At 31.0% G+C, this 20,181-nt stretch overlaps 1 protein-coding gene across 8 annotated transcripts; it reads right to left on the bottom strand.

Annotated features, from left to right (window-relative positions):
- Positions 1-11,786: 11,786 nt before the first annotated feature.
- On the bottom strand, positions 11,787-15,415 carry LOC105791536 (polyadenylate-binding protein-interacting protein 5). 8 transcript variants are annotated; one of them, XM_052634271.1, is made up of 6 exons: positions 15,223-15,415; positions 14,172-14,659; positions 13,971-14,075; positions 13,624-13,676; positions 12,991-13,385; positions 11,787-12,195 (listed from the first exon to the last, which is right to left on the bottom strand). In XM_052634271.1, the coding sequence occupies exons 5-6, from the start codon at positions 13,375-13,377 to the stop codon at positions 12,031-12,033; spliced, it is 552 nt and encodes a 183-aa protein (XP_052490231.1). In that variant the 5' UTR covers positions 13,378-13,385; positions 13,624-13,676; positions 13,971-14,075; positions 14,172-14,659; positions 15,223-15,415; the 3' UTR covers positions 11,787-12,030. The 8 variants fall into 8 exon arrangements, with proteins under 8 accessions (XP_052490231.1, XP_012475077.2, XP_052490233.1 ...); XM_012619623.2 differs by having other exon boundaries at positions 13,971-14,052; XM_052634273.1 differs by lacking the exon at positions 13,971-14,075 and adding an exon at positions 13,809-13,894 and having other exon boundaries at positions 12,991-13,398.
- Between the last annotated feature and the right edge of the window lie 4,766 nt (positions 15,416-20,181).

Raw genomic sequence — 20,181 nt, 5'->3', positions numbered from 1 at the left:
AAAAATAATCTGATAATTTATTCTCTCTTTTAGATGGGCAACTCTACTGGGAATCGGGTGATCGTTCACCGTACCCGTGTACCGTATGATGATCAAGAGTCATTCTTGGGATGCCATAAAATACGCTTCCAAATCTTTATTTTTAAATACAATAATTGCAAAAAAAAAATTAACTAATAACTTGTTGTCTATATTATGCAGTTTCTATGGATGCCATATGTCGAGGAAGGGATCGCAGCGCTCATACCATCATGGGTTACCGAGCAGCAATAGTTATTTTTGTCAAATGTTTCATTGATTCATTTTCATATGGTGGAGTGGCACGATGAAGGTCGGGTATTGAGGTAGTTTAGTTGCGCACAACCTATCCTAAACCCTCTTGTCGACATCAAATAAGTCTACGGAATGGACAAAAAGGGTTCGAGTCGGGATGCAATAAATTGGACTGAAAAACATGAACCGTATATCTTTCTATAGAATAATCGACATTCGAGGCGCCCTTCCTTGTATGTCTTAGAGGGAGGGTTCTCTCCTACGCACGAGTACGCAGAATGGTATATGGTACACGGGAAGCCTTTTATATTCCAAGGTTGTTATATGTTGATCCCGAAAGATGTGAAACCAGAATCTTCCCGATGGCAACAGACGAACGTACGATTGCGCCATAACCGAGTTCTGCCATTCGGGAACACCGAAACTGATTCTGCCTTGAGCCCTGATCCGAGCCCCAATATGAAGTATTCGGCTCGTCATCATACCACCCGGAGCTCGAGCCTGAGCCCAAGCCCTAATTTCCTCCATCTTTCAAGGATATTTTTGGCGACGACTTCGAGCCTCAACATTCGACAAGGTCCAAATCGTCCTCATACCACCCGGAGCTCGATCTAGAAGCACGTACACCTACTACTGAGCATATTTTTCCATCAGCACCTCTGGTCACGCGATACCCCTTAACTCTCAATTATGGTGTATAATATTATACTACTTTTCTAAGTACACCGGACGGGACACTGGAGGCCGGACCGAACAACTATCAAATGCCTCAGCAAGGTGCACGACATCGCTGGCGGAGGCAGCCAGACCGTTACACGCTATCATCGGGGACATCGCTAAGATCACGACAATTTTGATTTTTATCTGTAAATATTTACTTTATTTTGTAATTATTCTATTTTTAATATAAATTTAATTTTGTAAAATAATTATTTGTTTGAATAAATGAATTCGAAATATTTAATAAAATATATATAATTGAATAAGTAATAGTACACAACAAATTAAATTTACTGATATAATAAAATACAAACATTCTAGAATATTAATACACAAAAATATAAAATTCAAACAACAAATAACACGGACTAAATTAAATTTAAACACCCAACAAACTACAAACAGATGGGTAAAATTAATACGAAAATTTTAAATTCAAACTACATATAATACGGGCTAAATTAAATTTAAACACCCAAGAAACTAAAAGCAGATGGGTAAAATTAATGCACGAAAATTTTAAAGTCAAACTATATATAATACAAAGCTAAATTAAATTTAAACACTCAACAAACTACAAACAGATGAGTAAAATTAATACGAAAATTTTCAATTCAAACTACATATAATACGGATTAAATTAAATTTACAGATATAAAAAATACAAACATTCTAAGAAATTAATACACGAAAATATAATAATGAAACCTTAAACCCTAAACGACTACATTAAATTTACAGATATAAAAAATACAAACATTCTAAAGAAATAATACAATTATTTTGAATAGTAGTTTCCTCACAATTAGTCTTTTTCTGCTTGAATCAGGTCTACGTTGCATAAATACCCCACTTCTAAGTTGTGAAATAAATGCTCTGGCACCATAGATAATGTCCATCTGCATTGGACATCTTGGTTAGCCATCTTTGGTGCAAAAAGTCATCTTACCCTTAATGGCATAACCTTTACGGTTGACATGACAGTATATAATTCAACCCTGAAATTCGGTTGTACACTACAAAAAAACTCCCATATGCAATTCACTACAAAAAACTCATTTGATGATACACTACAAAACACTCTCATTTTGATGGCTCTCTCAAAAAAAAAATTCTCATCCATTTACACTATCATAACCAAAACCACCCTTATATATAGAGTGGAGGGGGTTCCGGCCATCTGTTTCCCAAAATTAAGAAAACTAATTTTTTAATACTTGTTGCTGGCCATCAGTGTTCAAAAATAAATAATTATTATTATTTTAATCTGATAAAGTTGGTGCCGGCCATCGGTGTTCCAAAACCAAAAAAAAAAAAATTGGGGACTTGAAAAAGGTGGTCTCAGCCATCAGTGTTCCAAAGTAAAAAAAAAAGTGTCTTGAGACCCTAATAATATACCTGATGCTCGCCATCTACTGGCCAGTTCCAAAATTTTTTTTTTAAAATGACTGGTGCTGGCCATCAGTGCCCCAAAATAAAATAAGAAATTGCCTTAGGACACGAAAAATGTCCTTGGTGCCGGCCATTTACTGGCCAACACCCAAATTTTTTTTCAGATACTGATATTTTTGTATACCAGTATGATATGATTTAAAAAAATACCCTAGTGCCGACCATTCATGTCTCAAACTCAAAAAATTCATTTTTTTTAAAGCTTAACACAATCATTAGGTACTGATGGGGCCAAAACACAAGGTGGTGCCAGCCATTGGGTTCCCAAAACCCAAACTTACTGTTCATTTCAGGTTATTTTAGTGAATATTTTTGAACCAGAGTCATTTTTATAAATATTAAATGTTTTAGGTCAGACAGGTAAAATAACTTCAATTCTACTATCATTTGACTACGGGGGGCCAACATCATTTATTTATACCTTTTTATGGTTAAGTTAGGAATGTGGAAAATTACAATTTGGTTTGCTTCTTGTCCCAAAACATATCCCAACTGATGTTGAAACAAGTTATTTTAACGAACTATTTATAAAAAGAAAGTAAGGTAATGAGAGAAATCAATACATGATATTTTTTATTTCACAAATGTTATTCTGTAAAGTCTTGTTTAGTAAATGATTTTATTCAACAATCATCCAGATCATCTATTAACTAAAACTCAATTTACTCTTTGCAATAACGGTAATTGCAACCTAACAATGAACCTAATTATTGCAATCACTCACCCCAAATAATTTCACTTACAATACGGTTTAATCTCCAATAAAATACCTAACACAAGAGTGCAAAAATACAAAGTAAAGATAAACAAATAACTAGTCAAAAGCACTCCCACAACCACACCAACATGTGCGACAATGCAGTTTATTTATAAGTTGATACAAAAGTTCTTTAACAGTTTTCTGATAAGCTTAAAACTTTAAGTTAAAAATTGAATTTATCTCTTGAATTATCTTCAAAAATTATCCCACAAATTTCTTCATATCCAAGAGAATTCAAATAAGCTTATCCTTCAAGTAAGATAAGTCAAAGGATAAGGCATGAGATGAGGATTGTTGATCCTTCCTCCTCCACCTCTCCAAAAATGGATCAACAACCTAAAAAAAAAAGATTAAGAACACAAGGATCATTTACTTACTGAGAAACATACCATGGGGAACAAAGTCAAAACGTCAAGTTTTAATTGCACGTATGTTGTCCTAAATAGATGTTTAAATTGTTGTCCCAACAGTTTGTCCAACAAAATATTCGAACAAGGAATGATGTTCCAACAAGCGATCCAAAGAATTGTTTGAATAGAAAATTTAAATTCAATATTTTAGATAGTTAAGGTCTTAATAGAACGCTTCTCTCAATACATGTTTTTTTTCATGCAACTAAAAGATGCATTATCCTATATTTAAATGAGTTTTGATGCGATTATTAAGAAACCGTGTGACATCATATTGTCTTAATAAAATTAATCACCGTAATCTTATGATTAGACATTTGTACATTCGGTTGATGGATATTCACCGAAAGCCTCCCAAGCGGAGGTATCAAAGAGCCAGACTTGGGTGGTTTCCGCTATATTTGACAAATCTTTCTCATTCGGGGTTAAAAAATGGGAAATGTCATTACTGTAAAATATGATATTCACCGAAAGCCTCTTAAGCGGAGGATGGTTTCCATTATATTTGACAAATTTTCTCATCCAGGGTTAGAAAACGGGAAATGGCATTACCGTAAAACATAATTTATGATGAATGCAGCACCCAGTAAAATCATAAAAAATAACTGGAAATTTAAAAACCCATGCAATATCCAACACTAGTAAAAACGTACCTTTTTTTCTACAAAATTCAACGTGTTTGGTCCCAATCAAGATCATGCAATGCCACTCCCCACTATTTGCAGTTGAGAGGCTATAGCTTTTGGGGAGAGAGATAGGATAATGAATAAAAGACAATTCAATTTTGGCCAGTTCCTGTCTATACAAATTCTTATCCAATTAGGATTAAGATAGCACTATTAATCACAAATGGGCATGAGATTACCCACTTTAAGTTCACTAACCAATCTTCCTTTGGCAAATGCCCAAAATTAATTAAACTCATATAAATTTATCAAAATCTCTACCAAAAACACAAAATTTTAACTCCATCTAGTGCCGCCCCACTTGGTTAGTGCCCATTATTGCACTTCTTCCATAAAAGTTCATAGCAAAATACCGTGTTTTATTTGTCATATTTTATTCTCTCTCATTCCACGTTTATTTATTAGCTTATTAGTCGTTTAATTAATGAAGGTACGGAATAAATTTCAAGTATTTAAATGCTGCTTCTTACTTCATATTATTTAAATATCATATTAGGATTAAATGTGATTTTTTTTGGGTCTAATTTTGCTTCCACTCTCTTTAACCTTTTGGAAAATTATCTTTCTACTTTTAATTGTATAATTTAGTTCCTTTACTTGTTTTATTTAAAAATTAAAATTCACTTAATAGGAGTGTAAATGAACCGGGCTCAAACGAACAATGTTATGTTCATGTTCGTTTGTTTACTTTTGAAGTTGTTAATGTTCGGTTAGTGTTCGTTTAAATTTTTAATATCATGTTCGAACTCGATTCGTTTATTATTTGGTGTGTTCGGGCTCGATTCATTTAGCGTTCACAAACATGTTTGTTTAACGTTCGCATACATGTTCGTGAAATGTTCTATTATATGTTCACGAACATGTTCGTTTATGTTCGTGAATGTTAACTAAACAAACAAACAATAAAATTAAATAAAACAAAACCAACTAAATAAAACTTATATTTCAACAAGAGAATTGTTGAGTTTTAAAGTTGAGGAGGCATTTGTAATATCATAAAAAACTAAGTTGCAAACAAGTAGTTTGATCGATTCAAAACAAAACATATTACAAGAGAAGCAATTCAAAAAGATAACACAAAAATGTTGCAGTAAACACTAACTAGAAAAGTTGACAACATAAATATCACATTCCTTTGCAATGAATCCAATGATACCACATCCTAAAAACACCAAATCAAAAAATTCATGAGTTTCACCCATCAAATTCAATAAGGCAACAACATAAAAACCTTTTGTTTGATCCATTATTATTATTATTTATTAAAAAAAATAAGGTTATAGAAGGTAAACTAATTAAAATGTAAAATTGCCTTACAAAGATAATCATATCAGAAAAGTTAAAAACAGATTCATACAAAGCTATAGGACAAACACCAACCAAGTTAAAATGTTTACTGACTTATCATAAACACCACCCCAAAATGTACACACCCCAAAAATTAAGTACCTTTGAAATTCTTCAAAATTCTAAAGTCAAAGTAAGAAAAATCTCTTTTATTTTTACTTTGATCTACATAAAAAATTAAAATTAGATGACCAAATTAAATAATATTTCAAATACTAAATAAATAGAATAAATACTTGAAAATTACTCACTTTGGCTTTTTTTTTCAACCCATAAAAGTTTTGATACCAATCAAAACCACAAAGTAACATTTGCATCGTATCAGTTCCTAAAAATGAATAGTATGCATCAATCACTCTACCGCTAGCACTAAAGCAGATTTTGAAGCCACCATGGTAATAGGAATAGACAAGATTTCACAAGTCATTTTTGATAAAATTCAAAACTTGATGTTATTAACCTTCCACCCCTCTAAGGCATCAAAATCATCACAGTTTTCTTTATAAATGAACACTCCTTCTTCCAAGTATATATCTAGTTCAAACTTAACATTGTCAACTGTGTCAACACTCCTAATATATCTCTCAAACTTGGACCTCTTAGTCATAACTTTTCCCTTGCCTATTCTACTAGTGGTAGAAGCATTGTTGGCACCACTTTCTTGCACATCATTTTCCATTGATGTATCAACATTAGTTGCTGCATATTCATCCACATATTCCTTATAAAGCTCATATAGGCTATCACGCATAATGTGAATTTGTCTAGAAGTTTCCTCTTCAGAATAAATAACACGAAAACCAAGTCAATCAATTTCATATTATTCATAGGATCTAGTATAGTAGCAATAGAAATAAGCAAATTGCATTCACCCCAATATTTATCAAATTTTATTTGCATTTTATTGGCCATTTTTCTCATCCAAAGTTCCTCACTCAAAGATTTCTCCATCAATAACTCTTTGATACTCCAAAGTTCAAGAAGAAACAAATTTGAAGTTGGATATTCGGAACCTAATATTTATAAAGGAAATACCATGTATTAAATTAAATAATATAAATAAAAATAAAGAAATAAAGAAATAAAACTAGATATATTTAAATTATTTACTTGAGATAATGTTGGTAACTTCATTAAAAACTGCTAAGAAAGAACAAACTTCCTCAACCCTCACCCAATCTTCATCACTTGGCAAATACTTATAACTTGAATCTCGTTAAGCATACCGTAGAAATACGTCCTTAAACTCCAATACACATGACACCATAGCATATGTTGCATTCCACTGTGTACAACAATCTAAAATCAACCTCTTATTTGGCAACTGAAGTTGTTTAATAATATCATTGAACATAGTCAAATGCACAGTGGATGTTGTGATGTACTTCACACTTTCCCTTACATTATCAATTATGTTGACACCATTTTTTTGATAAAACGGGGTCGACTTGGATTTTGAAAACGAAAACGGGAGTCGCCACCAATCTTTTTTGATAAGGTGTGATCGGGTCACCTTGAAAAGTGGTTGTTTTTAATAAATAATTTGATTTTATTAAAACAACGATTTTGGCCCACGAAATTCAGAAAAACAGGTTCGGGAGTCGGTTACGCACGAGGAAGGATTAGCACCCTCGATACGCCCAAAATTGGTACCTAATTGATTACTTAATGTCTCAGTGTTGAAAATTGAAAACTTTGAAGAGATTTAAAAATATGATCCTAAAAAACTCGAATAACATGGGTTGGAATTTAGGATTATCTTATTCTAAAAAATATCACATCCAGCACGTTAGGATACAATACTTAAAACCCTCAAAACCAAGATCACCTTATGGTTCCAAAACCCATACTTTGAAATTTTAAAAGGATATCAGGCTATTTGGCTAAACGAGAGATCGAAACCCAACACATTAGGGCATGTTTTCTCGAATTCCAAACGCGAAATATTACCTTTATTATTTTTTAGAAAAATCCTTATCTTGAGAAAACGACATGTCATATCCAATGCGTTAGGACACAACGTATCAAATTCCCGATACGAGTATACATGCCGAAAAATTTACTTATTTAAGAAAATATTTGGCTATCTCAGATTTTTTAAAAAAAGGGGATCATGCCCAATGAGTTAGGACATGATCTTTTCTTAATTCCCGAGATCGTTTAAAAATTTGAGGAAAAAAGGGATTATGCCCAGTAAGTTAGGACACGATCTCTTCTTAATTCCCGAGATCGTTTAAAATTTAAGTTTGAAAAGATTCGTGTATTTAGATTTATTATGAAAGTCGAAACCTAGTAAGTTAGGGTACGACCTTCTCGAATCTAAACACGAGATTTTGCTTATTCAAAAAATCATAATTTATGCATCAAATAAAATTAATCTAACACGAAATAGTAGAAATAAAACACGGTGTCAATATGCAACAAAAAAAAAAGAATACGATGATGTAACATAAATAATACGAGTAATAGCAATGAAAATAAATTAGATAAAAGGACAAATCAATGACATACAAAATAACAATGCATATAAGCAAATAAAATCAAAACATTCTTTCAAAATAAATAATGAAAATGTAAATAAAGAAATAAACAAAGAATATGTATAAAACTATAAAAATATAAAAGATATATATGTGTGTATATACATAAAATTATGGAAATATGAAAATATATGTATGTAAATTAAAATATATATATATATGTACATGCATGTATATAAAAATTATAGAAGGTATACAAAAGTATGTATATATATATGAAAATAGAAGATGTACATAGATATATAGATATGCATATAAGTTATAAAATATAAAGAATGTACAAGTATATATGTATATATAGACAATACATAAAATGTATACGTGTATATATATATATTAAAAAATGCACGTATGTATATATATATAACAAATTTAAAATTTAGAAGGTATAAATGAACAAATAATAATAATAATACAAGATTAATAGTATAATATAATAATAACATTAAAATAATTAACTAAATAATAAAATTGCTAAAAACACAGACCAAATTGAAATAAAAATGAAAATATGGGGCGGATTCGAAATAAAAAAAATGAAAGGGATTAAATCCAGACATGCGCAAAAGGAGGAGGACCAAAAGGGAAATATTCCCACGTTGACCAAACGGCGTCATTCTAGTGAGGCACATGTGCATGGTCTGGGGACCAAATCAAAACAGAAGAAAACTCCGGTAGCCAAAATTCAAAATATATAAAAGAACTGTATTGAGAGCGACACAAAAACGGAGGGACCAATTGCGCAAATATCCCCTCCAGTGAAAACACGCTGACCTTTCGGTCGAGTCGGGTCGTATGCGCGGGTTGAGCATGAAACGGCGTCGTTTTGGCGCCTGGGCTTGGGGCTCAAAACGGCGTCGTTTTGAACTTCTATAAAAGCTAAATTTTTTTCAAAAAAATCACTTTTCCCCTTTCCTTTAAAAAAATTTTTGAAAATGCTCTCAACCTCCCTCTCCTTCTCCGGGACTGCCCAAAATCCACCATCGGCCATCACAGCAGTCGCCGGTCACTAAAGAACTTGCGCCGTCGTCATGATGGCGAAAAATAAAAAATTTCTTTTTTCTTCCGACGCACTCCCTTGGCTTCCTCGAGCACTCCGGCACCACCGATAAAGGTAAAAAATCTTTCCTTTTTTATTTTATTTAGTATTTCGAAATAAAAATAAATATAAAAAACAAAATAAATATAAAAAAAGAAAACACCTTTAGTTTTTTTTTTGAGTTTTAGTTTTTCTTTTTGAACCTTTTTTCTTTTTTTTTCAAAAAGAAAACCCCCCCAGAATACATTGATGTATGTGGCTTTTATAGCCGAATAGATACAATATTTTTTATATTGGTTTTTCATGTTTCTCTGCTATCTGTATTGCTTCTCTTGTGCTTGCTTTGTTTGTAGGTAACTGATGCGGCAAGTGGGCAAGTGGCGGTGTCAGGCGAAGCAGGTGGCGATGGGACATGCCGGTGGTGGTGGCAGAAGGGTCTGAATACCCTAGGTGCAGCGCTGTAGCACTAGGGTTTGACTTGTTCTTTTTTCTGATTTGATGCTTTGGGCTGTTAGGGTTTGGGTAATTGGGCTTGTATTTGTTGGGCTAGTAGGTTAGTTTTATGTGGGTTTAATTGTTTTGGGTTTTTGGGCTCGGGCTAAAATTGGGCTTGTACAAATTATATCTTCAATTTCGAAACGACCATCATGCACCAATAGATTCAAGATGTTTGCTCAACAACGGGCATGAAACAATTTCCTATTCAAATGAAGCTTTTCATGAAATGAAAGGCTATCTATCAACATCCTTACAGCTGCATCATTGTAAGAAGCATTGTCCATAGAAATTAAGCACACTTTTCCTTTAATACCCTAGTCTTGTAAGTACTTCTACAATGTATCATATACGAAAACTCCACTATGCAGAGGAGGCACATCAACAAAGTTCAAAACTCTTTTTTGCAGATTCTAATCTGAGTCCACAAAATGAGTTGTCAAGACCATGTATTAAATCTTTTGACCCAACTTCCACATTTCAGTTGTAATGCTAATCCTATCCACTGTCTTCAACAGCTCATTTAACCTCTTCTTCTCAACCTCATAATTTGTCCAACAATCAGCTTTGACTATAGCACGAGAAATTCTTACATAGTGAGGAATTGTTGTTTCCATCAACAAAGTGAATAACTCATACTCAGTAAATGCAAAAGACAACTCATTAACCACTAGCATGTGAGAAACAACTTCATTGATCTTTGCTTGGTTATATTTCTAAGTCTGGATACCACTCGCACTGTCAGATCTAGGTGCTTGCGGTGGTAGAAAAGATTGTCTTGTCCCTTTAAAGATACATGACGTTTCACACAACCATCTAAATGTCTTTTATATTGTGTAGTTGTACCATCCTTGTTCTTGGCAAGTTCAATCTTACATTGATTACACTGCACTTTTTCGGTCCCATCCGCAAGCTTAACTACAGTTAGTTCCTGCCAAACAATTCATGTCTTCTTTCTATTTCTCCTCGTATAAGTGACAACTTTAATATCATCCAAACACTTAGGGTGTGTTTGGTTCGCTGTATTGGATTAAAGGTGTATTGGATTAGAGGTGTATTGGATTAGAGATGTAATAGCAAATCAACTGTTTGGTTGAATGTAATGGAATAGAGGCGTAATAGTAATCTTGTGTTTGGTTGAATGGAATAGAGGTGTAATAGCATAATGGAAAAAACTAAAATGACTAGAATACCCTTAGCATAAATTTGTTTTGGTAAATGATTATTGTTATTGTTATTTAAATTTTAATAAGATTATTATTATCAATAATAAATAATTTAATCATATTTAAACATAATTATTTTTAAATATATTTTAATTAAAATATATAATTTAATAAAATTCTTAATAATTAGCGAAATTTGCTTTGGTAAATTATTATTGTTATTGTTATTTAAATTTTAATAAGATTATTAATATCAATAATAAATAATTTAATCATATTTAAACATAATTATTATTAAATATATTATAATTAAAATATATAATTTAATAAAATTCTTAATAATTAATATTCTTATATTAAGAGATCTCCAAACGCTATGAAAATATCTCAATCCAAGAATGTTTGATCCTATCCAAAAAGTCGTTGCAAGTCGACTGATTTTCCAAATTTGAAAATTGATAGATTCGGTGAATAAAATTTAATAAATTTCACCTCATTTGTGCATATATCACAAACTATGTAAAAAGATCAATTGTTAACAATAAAAATAATCAGACAATTACATGTAATGTACCACGTGTACCTCATACCGACATATAAGGACCGATTTTAACTATAAAATGGATGAAATTTTTAACAAAAAGATTAGTTTGCTCTTTGATCTTACGTACATGAACTAATTTGTCCATTCTTTTAGTAGAGAGCAAAATACAATTTTACTTCTAATATAAGTTATTATATTATATAGAGAAAATGAACCCCCAGCAAAGGCATAAACAAAACAAATACTCTTCCATCGCCAAACAAATGTAGAAAAAGTTGAGCGACCAAGATGTGACCCCAACAGCTAAATCTATCAAAAGATGGTTAAGACCTAAATCATAATAATACACCAACATCAACAAATGTGAATCATTTTTCATTTCTGATGAAAACTATGATTTGATTTGCATGTAAATTGCCACTTTCACCAAACAAATGTTACAGCATACAACTATACATCCAATGTTAAACCCTTCAAGTGTTAAAAGCAAAGTACTACATTTCTCAACCTTGAAGAAGAACCCTACTTGTGTACACTTCTTATCCACTGAGAGATACAACTAAAACTAGAAATACTGAAACCCCTTTAATTATGTCAGTCAGGAGGTAACAGCTGATTCTGTAGAGCCTGATGAAGACGCGCCGGTTTCACCTGCTACATTCTTCAGTTTAAGAGTACCACAGTTTGCTGAAGAGATAGATTCAGAGATATCACCGATATCCAATGTGTCGGGAAGAGTGTCAGAGGACTCAACAGTGTACATCTAACAAAGAGAACTATCCAATGTACATGAATACCGAAATAAGGGCAAAAGGGTGCATTTTTTAATCCCAACCATAAACTAATTCAAGAATCAAAATCACAAATACTCCGGAAATCACTTCCAATGAAACCAAAGAAAGAACTTGTCGTACAATAAGTAAACAAGAAGCAAGCAGCATGAGGAAAACATCCTATCCCCAATATTCAAATTAGCATACATTATTAATGGCATTATAGAATAGGTAAATTTCCAAACAAATTTATATGAACAAGATAACACTACACAACCCTCAGTTATAATATATTCAACTGAAAGTGAGGTGAATAAAAACAATAAAAGCATCTGAAGGTATACGATCCATAAGAACAAAATATGTGGGAAATCATTGACATAAATCAATGTATAAAATCATATGAAAGTTCAAAAGGTGGGAGACAAAAACAGGTGGAAAAATCTCTATCATTTGCATAGGGAGGATTAAAACAAATGAAGAAAAACCATGGTTATGCTGAAATAGGCCTGAATGCAGACTAACATCCTTAACTCTTTGATGTCATACAGTTAAAAACAAGTGAAATATGTTACCCACAACATCAGAAAATTATTCATAAATTCAATTACTTCACTACTAGCACTTTCATAGAGGGACACTTGGAAATCTGCAGGATGGAACAGCAAGAGGAGCTAATAATATAGGAAACACTCGAGATGAAAATAATATAGAAAACGAATCCAGCAAGACCACTCAGACAATCAAGTTATATAAATTATAAAATAAAGATAGGCAAAATTTACCTCAAGTTGGTTCAGCATGTCAATAGTGGCTTCTAAGTCTCCATTATTAGCCATGTAGACATCCAGAACAGAGTCATTGGACAAACCGGGGAACATCATGCGAAGATAATCCAAATCCATGTCGAATTCCTCATCCATAATCTGCTCGCCACTCATTTCACCCTGATTTTGCATCAAAGAACCATGACCAGGGTCGCTTTTCAGTGCAACCGGGTGGTTTCCAATGCCAGGGATTGCAGATTCAAGTGAAGCATTGCTACGTGAGGAAGGATCAAACCAAGAAGACTCATTTCCAGCCTTAATATCTTTAGCTATGGAACCCTTCCTTTTGGCAAGTGGTATGTATGATGCTGCACAGGGATTCAACATAATTACCTCTGGCTTCATTCTCTTTGCTGGAGAAGAATACTAATCATTTTAGCCCCCCATAACATAAAAACACAAATTAAATTAGATTACTAGGCAAAATCATTCATTTTTTAAAAGAACAACCCAGAAAAATGAAAATCTAATAGCAAAAACAACATACTGAACGAAAATGAATATGAGCAAGTCTAATCCTAACAAGATAAAAACACACATAGAAAGATAAAAAAATGATTGTAAATTGGAATAAACTGTGACTTTTCTTACATTGATAGGATCATTCTGGATTTCTGTTTAACATGCAACTAAGCATTGAAAACCTGTCACGCAATTAGAACAAAATAAACTCCATGTACACAAGCTGTTGTTCTTCAAATAATCATAACAATAATCATCTAATAACGAAGTAGATAACTCAATTATTCAAAAAGAATTAAGAAGTGGAAAATTACCAATCACAAGGTGAAAAAAATTCTTGGAATGTTTTAAATTGAATTTTATCAAGAAAGTAAGGAAAATTCCCTTTAAACTTTCAGGTCTTTGATTCCATGAGGGCCGTAAAGATCAACCAATGAGAAAACAACCAAAATCAAAGATTAGTAAGAAATTTTTACCGAAAATTAAAGCAAAAACTCCAGCAAAAGAGAAGAAGAAACAAAAGATTCCGTGTTTCGATGAAGTTTATATGATCAGGCCCTGAAAGTGCAATGAAGAAGACACTAACAAGACAACCATTAAAACTCAGTACAGAGAGAAGAAGAGAGTTAGAACAATTACAGGATAATTGAGAGCAAAAGAGAGTTAGAAACCTTTACCTTTCAGTAGCAGTAACCTGGAAACCCACCAATTGAGAGCAATCGAAGGAGTGACACAGAGAAAAAGAAAAGAAAAAGGTCGACTGGTTGAGAAGGCAAATCGAAAGAGTGACTGGTTGTAAAGAAAAAGAAAAGAAGAGGTTGAGAGACAGAGGAAGAGGCGAAGGAATGGGGAAGCCAATCGGGAGGCGAAGGTAGAACGAAGGTAGAACGAAGGAAGAGGCGACGGAATGGGGAAGCCAATTGGGAGGGTAAAACAGGGAGGGATTTGGATGCAGCACCTAATCTGAGCAAAAGGGCTGTATTACAAATCGATGGTTTTCACCGATTAGATCTGTATTGTATTACATGGGTATTAGAAACACATTTAACCAAACGATGAAATAAAGATGTATTAGGTGGGGCCCACCCCCAACCAAACATACTGTCAGTCTCCTCAGGGGTTGTTCTTTCATGAGTAGTATCCCGAGCATTGGAAATTTCATTTCCTTCAATGACAACCATCAATGATGAAGAATCAGTACATGAATAGGAATAATGACATTGTTCCGAGTTATAAGTCATACCTAAAAATTTAAACTTAAATCATAATTAATGGATAACACCAAATCTAATAAACAAGCTCTATAAAAACAATAATACACATAGGCTAAATAAGTAATAGATCACCATTTCAAATAATTTTCTTTTACCATTAATAATATAAAATATCTTTAAAAATCATCAAGTATGAAAAACAACAATGTGCATCAAGTTTAAAGCAATATCTCATAAAGCTAAATTTGGAGATAATAATAGCAAATAATAGTTACGAAATTATAATTCCAACTTGAAAGGTCTCAACATTAATTTTTATTCAAATAAATTGATTAAACAGATAAAAGAGAATGGTATAACACAAATAAAGATCTGAAAATGTCTTCCCTAAACTCTTTGCGGCCTCTCCGAACATTATTTTTGGAGAGACTGTTAGAAAGAGTCGGATCTTAGGAGAATATGTATATTGCTAATACATGAAACAAACAAAGGAAAAGAAAACTCTTTTGCATACCATTGAGAAATAAAAATCTAGTATTTGTGGTGATTGATAAAGTTGAAAGATGAAATCTATCAAGAGATGCAACAAATTTTTGATTTGAAGATGATATTAAGCTGAATCCAAGTTGAATTGATCTTGACTTCTCACATTCTTGTTTTTGGCCGAGAGAAAAAGTAAAGTAAAAAGGAAAGAGATTCACACGAAATTTAAAAAAAATCAAAATACATCGTACCAAAAAATATGGCAAAAAGAAAGAGTACTTTAATTTCAATTTTTAGTCATAAAGAAAGAAAGTGTATGACAGCTAAGGCTTTTTTAAATTATATTTTTCTTTTTCTTTCATTACTTTTAAGTTTTATATTATTGTTTGTTTCAATCGAGTAAAGCATTTAGAGCACACTGCCCATAACTTGTTTTGTCAAATTATCAATAGTGATTGCAAATATATATATATATATATCCTAGATTAATGAGTTGAAATTCAAATATAAAAATAGAGGGAGATATTATTTTAATATTTTTATAAGAAAATATCATTAATAAATAAACGAGTCATAAACGAGCTTATAAACAAGCCAATAAATGAGCTTGTTCGTGAACATAAATGAACCGAATACACCTTTATTTGTGTTCTTTCGTTTATTAAACAAACATAAAAATTTTGTTGATACTCGTTAGCTTAATAAATGAACATAAACGAATGTTATACGAACGGTTCATCGAGCGTTTTGTTCATTTACACCCCTACCAATTAATAATACATATTCAAATTCAATAATATTATTGGACTTTAAATTTTAAATCAAATTTTTGAATATTAAAATATCACTATTTAAATTTAACATATTACATTAATAATATTATATGTTGAAATATTTGAAGTTGTTGCAATGTGCTCACTTCCATCACCACTGCGATAGATAACAACTTGTCATATTTGGATGATTGAGAATTTATTGAAACAAATCTTTGGGTTGTGCTAATATCATGGAATTATTCAAACCTATCAATAAAGATTAATTCACTTGAAGAAACATATCCTAATAATCGTATCAAATCAAATCGATTGTACCAAATCCCTTAGATCAATGATGTTGAATCGAGACACAACTTGAAGACTTATCTTCTAACAGTCCATCTTACTTTGGTCATTACCATTATATTCTATTTAGCTATTTTAGCTCATTTTTAGAAGGGATTGTGATTGATCTTTTAATATATTAGCAAGTCTCGAAACGAGACTTGCATAGGTTTATGTAAAGAGTATTGAGAGCACTTACCAGTCCATTAAGGCATGTTATTTGTGAAAGTGCATTTGTGAAAGTAAAACCTTTTATAGTTGGTTTACAAGCTAAGTTCTTAAGGAGATAATTTAGTAGTGAGAGGTCTAATCTTTGAAATACAAAAGTGAGGATTCTTCACAGGGGTGTGTTAGAACTAGAATCACTAGTTGTATTAAGTTCAAAGATAATGAATTCATCTTATTGAGTTCAGCTTCGGACACGTAAGAAAACTGAATTACGTAAACAATTTTTGTTTCCCCTTGTTTAATTACAATTGTCGTAATTTTAGCAGAAGTGTCTACTTGCGCTATCACTTATGCTCATACTCTACTTCATGCAAGTTCGCAACTGGTTCAAGTCAACATTATCAATTAATTTTGAATAAAAGTGAAAATTATACAGAATATTTATTAATTAAAATATATTAAATAATGTAAGAAACAAATGTAAAGATAATATTTCTGAAATAAAAATATTGAAATTAAAAAATGATATTATTAGATCAAATGTTAAATAAATACTTGAATTTAATATATAAAATATACTATAGTTAAACCATATAAATCATACGTAAGGATAACATATGAAAAAGTAATTAAAATTAAAATTTTCTAATAATTATCTTAATTTATTATTCTTGAATTAACATAAATGTTATGGATCATTTGAGACTTAAGTAATTCAGCCTTTTTTTTTTAATCAGAGTTTAAAATTTTAATTTTATAATTTCAAATAATTTCTATACAATAACTTGAAGTGTTTTAACTTTAAAACATGCTAATTTAAAAAAAAGTTTTAAGAAAACATTATTATATCATCCTTCAAAAAATATTAAATCTTTTTAAAAATAGCATTAAATATTTTTTAGTATTACATATTTTATTTAATTTAATATATTATTTTAAAATACATTTTAAATAACTATTTCGTTTTAAAACAAATTTTAAAAGCTATTTTTCTTTAAAATACAATTGAAATTTTGTTTGTAGGAATCTATTTAAAAACACTTTTATTGAAAAGGGTGATAAATATGCAATAAAAATAAAATTAAAGTGTTAGTAATTGGTCAATTTTTTATTTATCTAATAAGTTTTTAATGTTATGCTAATTAAAATCTATTACGTTCTTTTTACGGAGTATGGTAAATAGTAGATTAAAAATTGTTAACAACATTTAAATATATAACAACTTAAAACATATCATATCATATCATGTTCATAATTAACAATTTCAATTCAATCATCTATCTTATGTTCATATCATATAACACATTTATCAATCGATACATATTGCTTGATAAACAATTGTTCAAGGATGTCATAGCGTCTTTCAGCCACGGTCCTATTTATTTTCGACATAATGCCATAGTGTCTTTCAACTATGGTCTTATTTATTTTTTTCATGTTGCCATAGTATCTTTCAACTATGGTCTTAACCGTTTTTCAAGCCAATGAACTCGATTTGCACATACATAAATATATATTAAATTACTAAAACATCAACTAATTAATTTAACCAAGTTACGAACTTACCTAATAAAAAAAGGCTATGAACACGACACTGATACTTACTTCGCCAACTTTCATTTTTTCACGATTATTGTCTGTTTGATTCGTTTCTTGATCTAAATATAATAATTTCATTCAATTAACCAATTCAAATACTTTAAACACTTAAAATCACATATTTGAACTTTAATAAATATTTTATACTTTTACCCTAAACATTTACCTTTTATTCAATTTAGCCCTATATTTGAAACTTTCAAATTTGAACATATTTAATCCCAAAACATGCTAGAATAATTTTTCATAGTCCCTATACAGTCCATTTTAACACATTTTGCAAGAATTTCATAAAATTTTTACTATTTTAACAATTTAGTCCTTAAACATTAAAATTACTAAAATTACTTTACAAAACAATCATGTTTAACAACCAAACTGATAAACATATCATTAACATCCAAAAATTCAAATAAAAGCAATGGAAACTATTAAAATGTATGACATTTTTTAAACCAGAGCTACAGGTTAGTTGGACCTAATTGCAACGATTTCAAAAACATAAATTTAACAAAAAAACAAATAACAAAATGACTTACATGCAAAGAATCTCATATGGACGAACTTAAGAAGCTTTAAAAATGGAGTTTTGGGTGTTCATTTCAGTGATAGCTCTATGAAGATGATGATTCCTTTCTTTTATTTATTATTTAACTTTTTATTATTAATAATTAAACATATTTTTAACATATAAAATACAAAACATTAGCCATTAACCATCCACTTTATTTAATTAAGGTTAAATTTCCATTTAAACCCTGCACTTTAAATTTTTAATCCATTTAACTAATAAGAATCTATAGTTATTGACTTTTACAACGTTTACAATTTAGTCTTTTTTCCTTAATTAACTATCAAATCACCAAAATTTTGGACCAAACTCCAATACACTTAAACAATCACTCTGTAAATATTTTTATTAAATATTTATGGGATCAGTTTATAAAAATGAGGTCCCAATACCTCATTTTCTAATACCACTTAATTTTAGGGACAACCCACTTGTACTTGACTATTCATTCAATAAGCCAAAATTATCATATCAAAATTCAATATAATACTATATTTTACTTGTAAATATTAATTAATAATATTTACGGACTCACTCGTCGAATTTGTGGTCCCGAAACCACTATTTCCGACATCACTAAAGAACACACTGTTAATTTTCTCTTAGTTTTTCTGCACTTTTTCTAGGGTTTTCATTTTCTCTTCTGCTTTCTTAGTTTTAGAGTTTATTGTTCTACACTTACTTCTTATTCTTGATGTTCTTAGTGTTAATTAAGTTAGTTATCACCACAGATTAGGTTTATTTACACTTTTAGTCCCTGTACCTTAGTTGCAAGACATTTTTAGCTTTAGTTTAATGTAATTAAGTTTCTTCTACTTTAAATCTGTTAAAGTTAGTTCCTTTTATGTTTATTTCTTTACATTTATTTCTTGTATTCTTTTAATTTCATGTTCTTTAAGTTTTCTTTGATTGAAATCCAAACTTTTATATTTTCTTTCTTAAGTTTTACTTTAATGCCTTCTTTATTTTTCATTTCCATGTTCCTTCTCTTTGTTTTCAGTATGAGTAGCTAAACCAAAAAGGGGGTTGGTTGATGGAGAAGTGGGTAAGTTTATTTTTGGACAAAGGGCTAAATCATAATAAATTGAACTACATTGAATAGACCTAAAAATTTAGGAAGTGACACCACTAAGGGAATATCTAAGTAAGTGAGACCGAAAGGTAATCTTGTTGCGTACACATTCATTAGTCTCGTATTGACCAGTGAGATCGAGAGATAAATTGGATTAAGTTGTTTAAGTCAGTAAAATTGAAATCCTATTTTCATGACCCGCATGTTTTTAAAGGTTTTTAAACCCCCTCATGCCTTAAAAGCCCTAAATCCTCCAGCTTAATGCCCTAGCCACATACCATATTCATCTCGCAACTCTCTTCTCTCCAAGAACTTTCACAAGCATCTTTCAAGCTCATTCTAGGTTTTGAAACCTCTTTTATGATTTTTATTCTTGCTCTAACTTTTTGCTGCAGATTTCTGCTCCGATGTAGTTGGGACAAAAGCATGGTATTCTTCATCACAGTTTAGCAACATTGTCTACAACCAATCCGAGTGTTT

Source organism: Gossypium raimondii, chromosome 8 (genome assembly GCF_025698545.1).
Source record: "Gossypium raimondii isolate GPD5lz chromosome 8, ASM2569854v1, whole genome shotgun sequence".
In the NCBI taxonomy this organism is placed as follows: Eukaryota; Viridiplantae; Streptophyta; class Magnoliopsida; order Malvales; family Malvaceae; genus Gossypium; species Gossypium raimondii.
This window is presented reverse-complemented; position numbering and strand designations above follow the sequence as displayed.

Coding starts and splice junctions, on each gene's coding strand:
- LOC105791536 (XM_052634271.1), bottom strand. CDS start 13,377: ATGAAGCCAGAGGTAATTATGTTGAATCCCTGTGCAGCATCATACATA. Junction 12,196..12,990: donor ACATGCTGAACCAACTTGAG/GTAAATTTTGCC, acceptor TCTCTTTGTTAG/ATGTACACTGTTGAGTCCTC.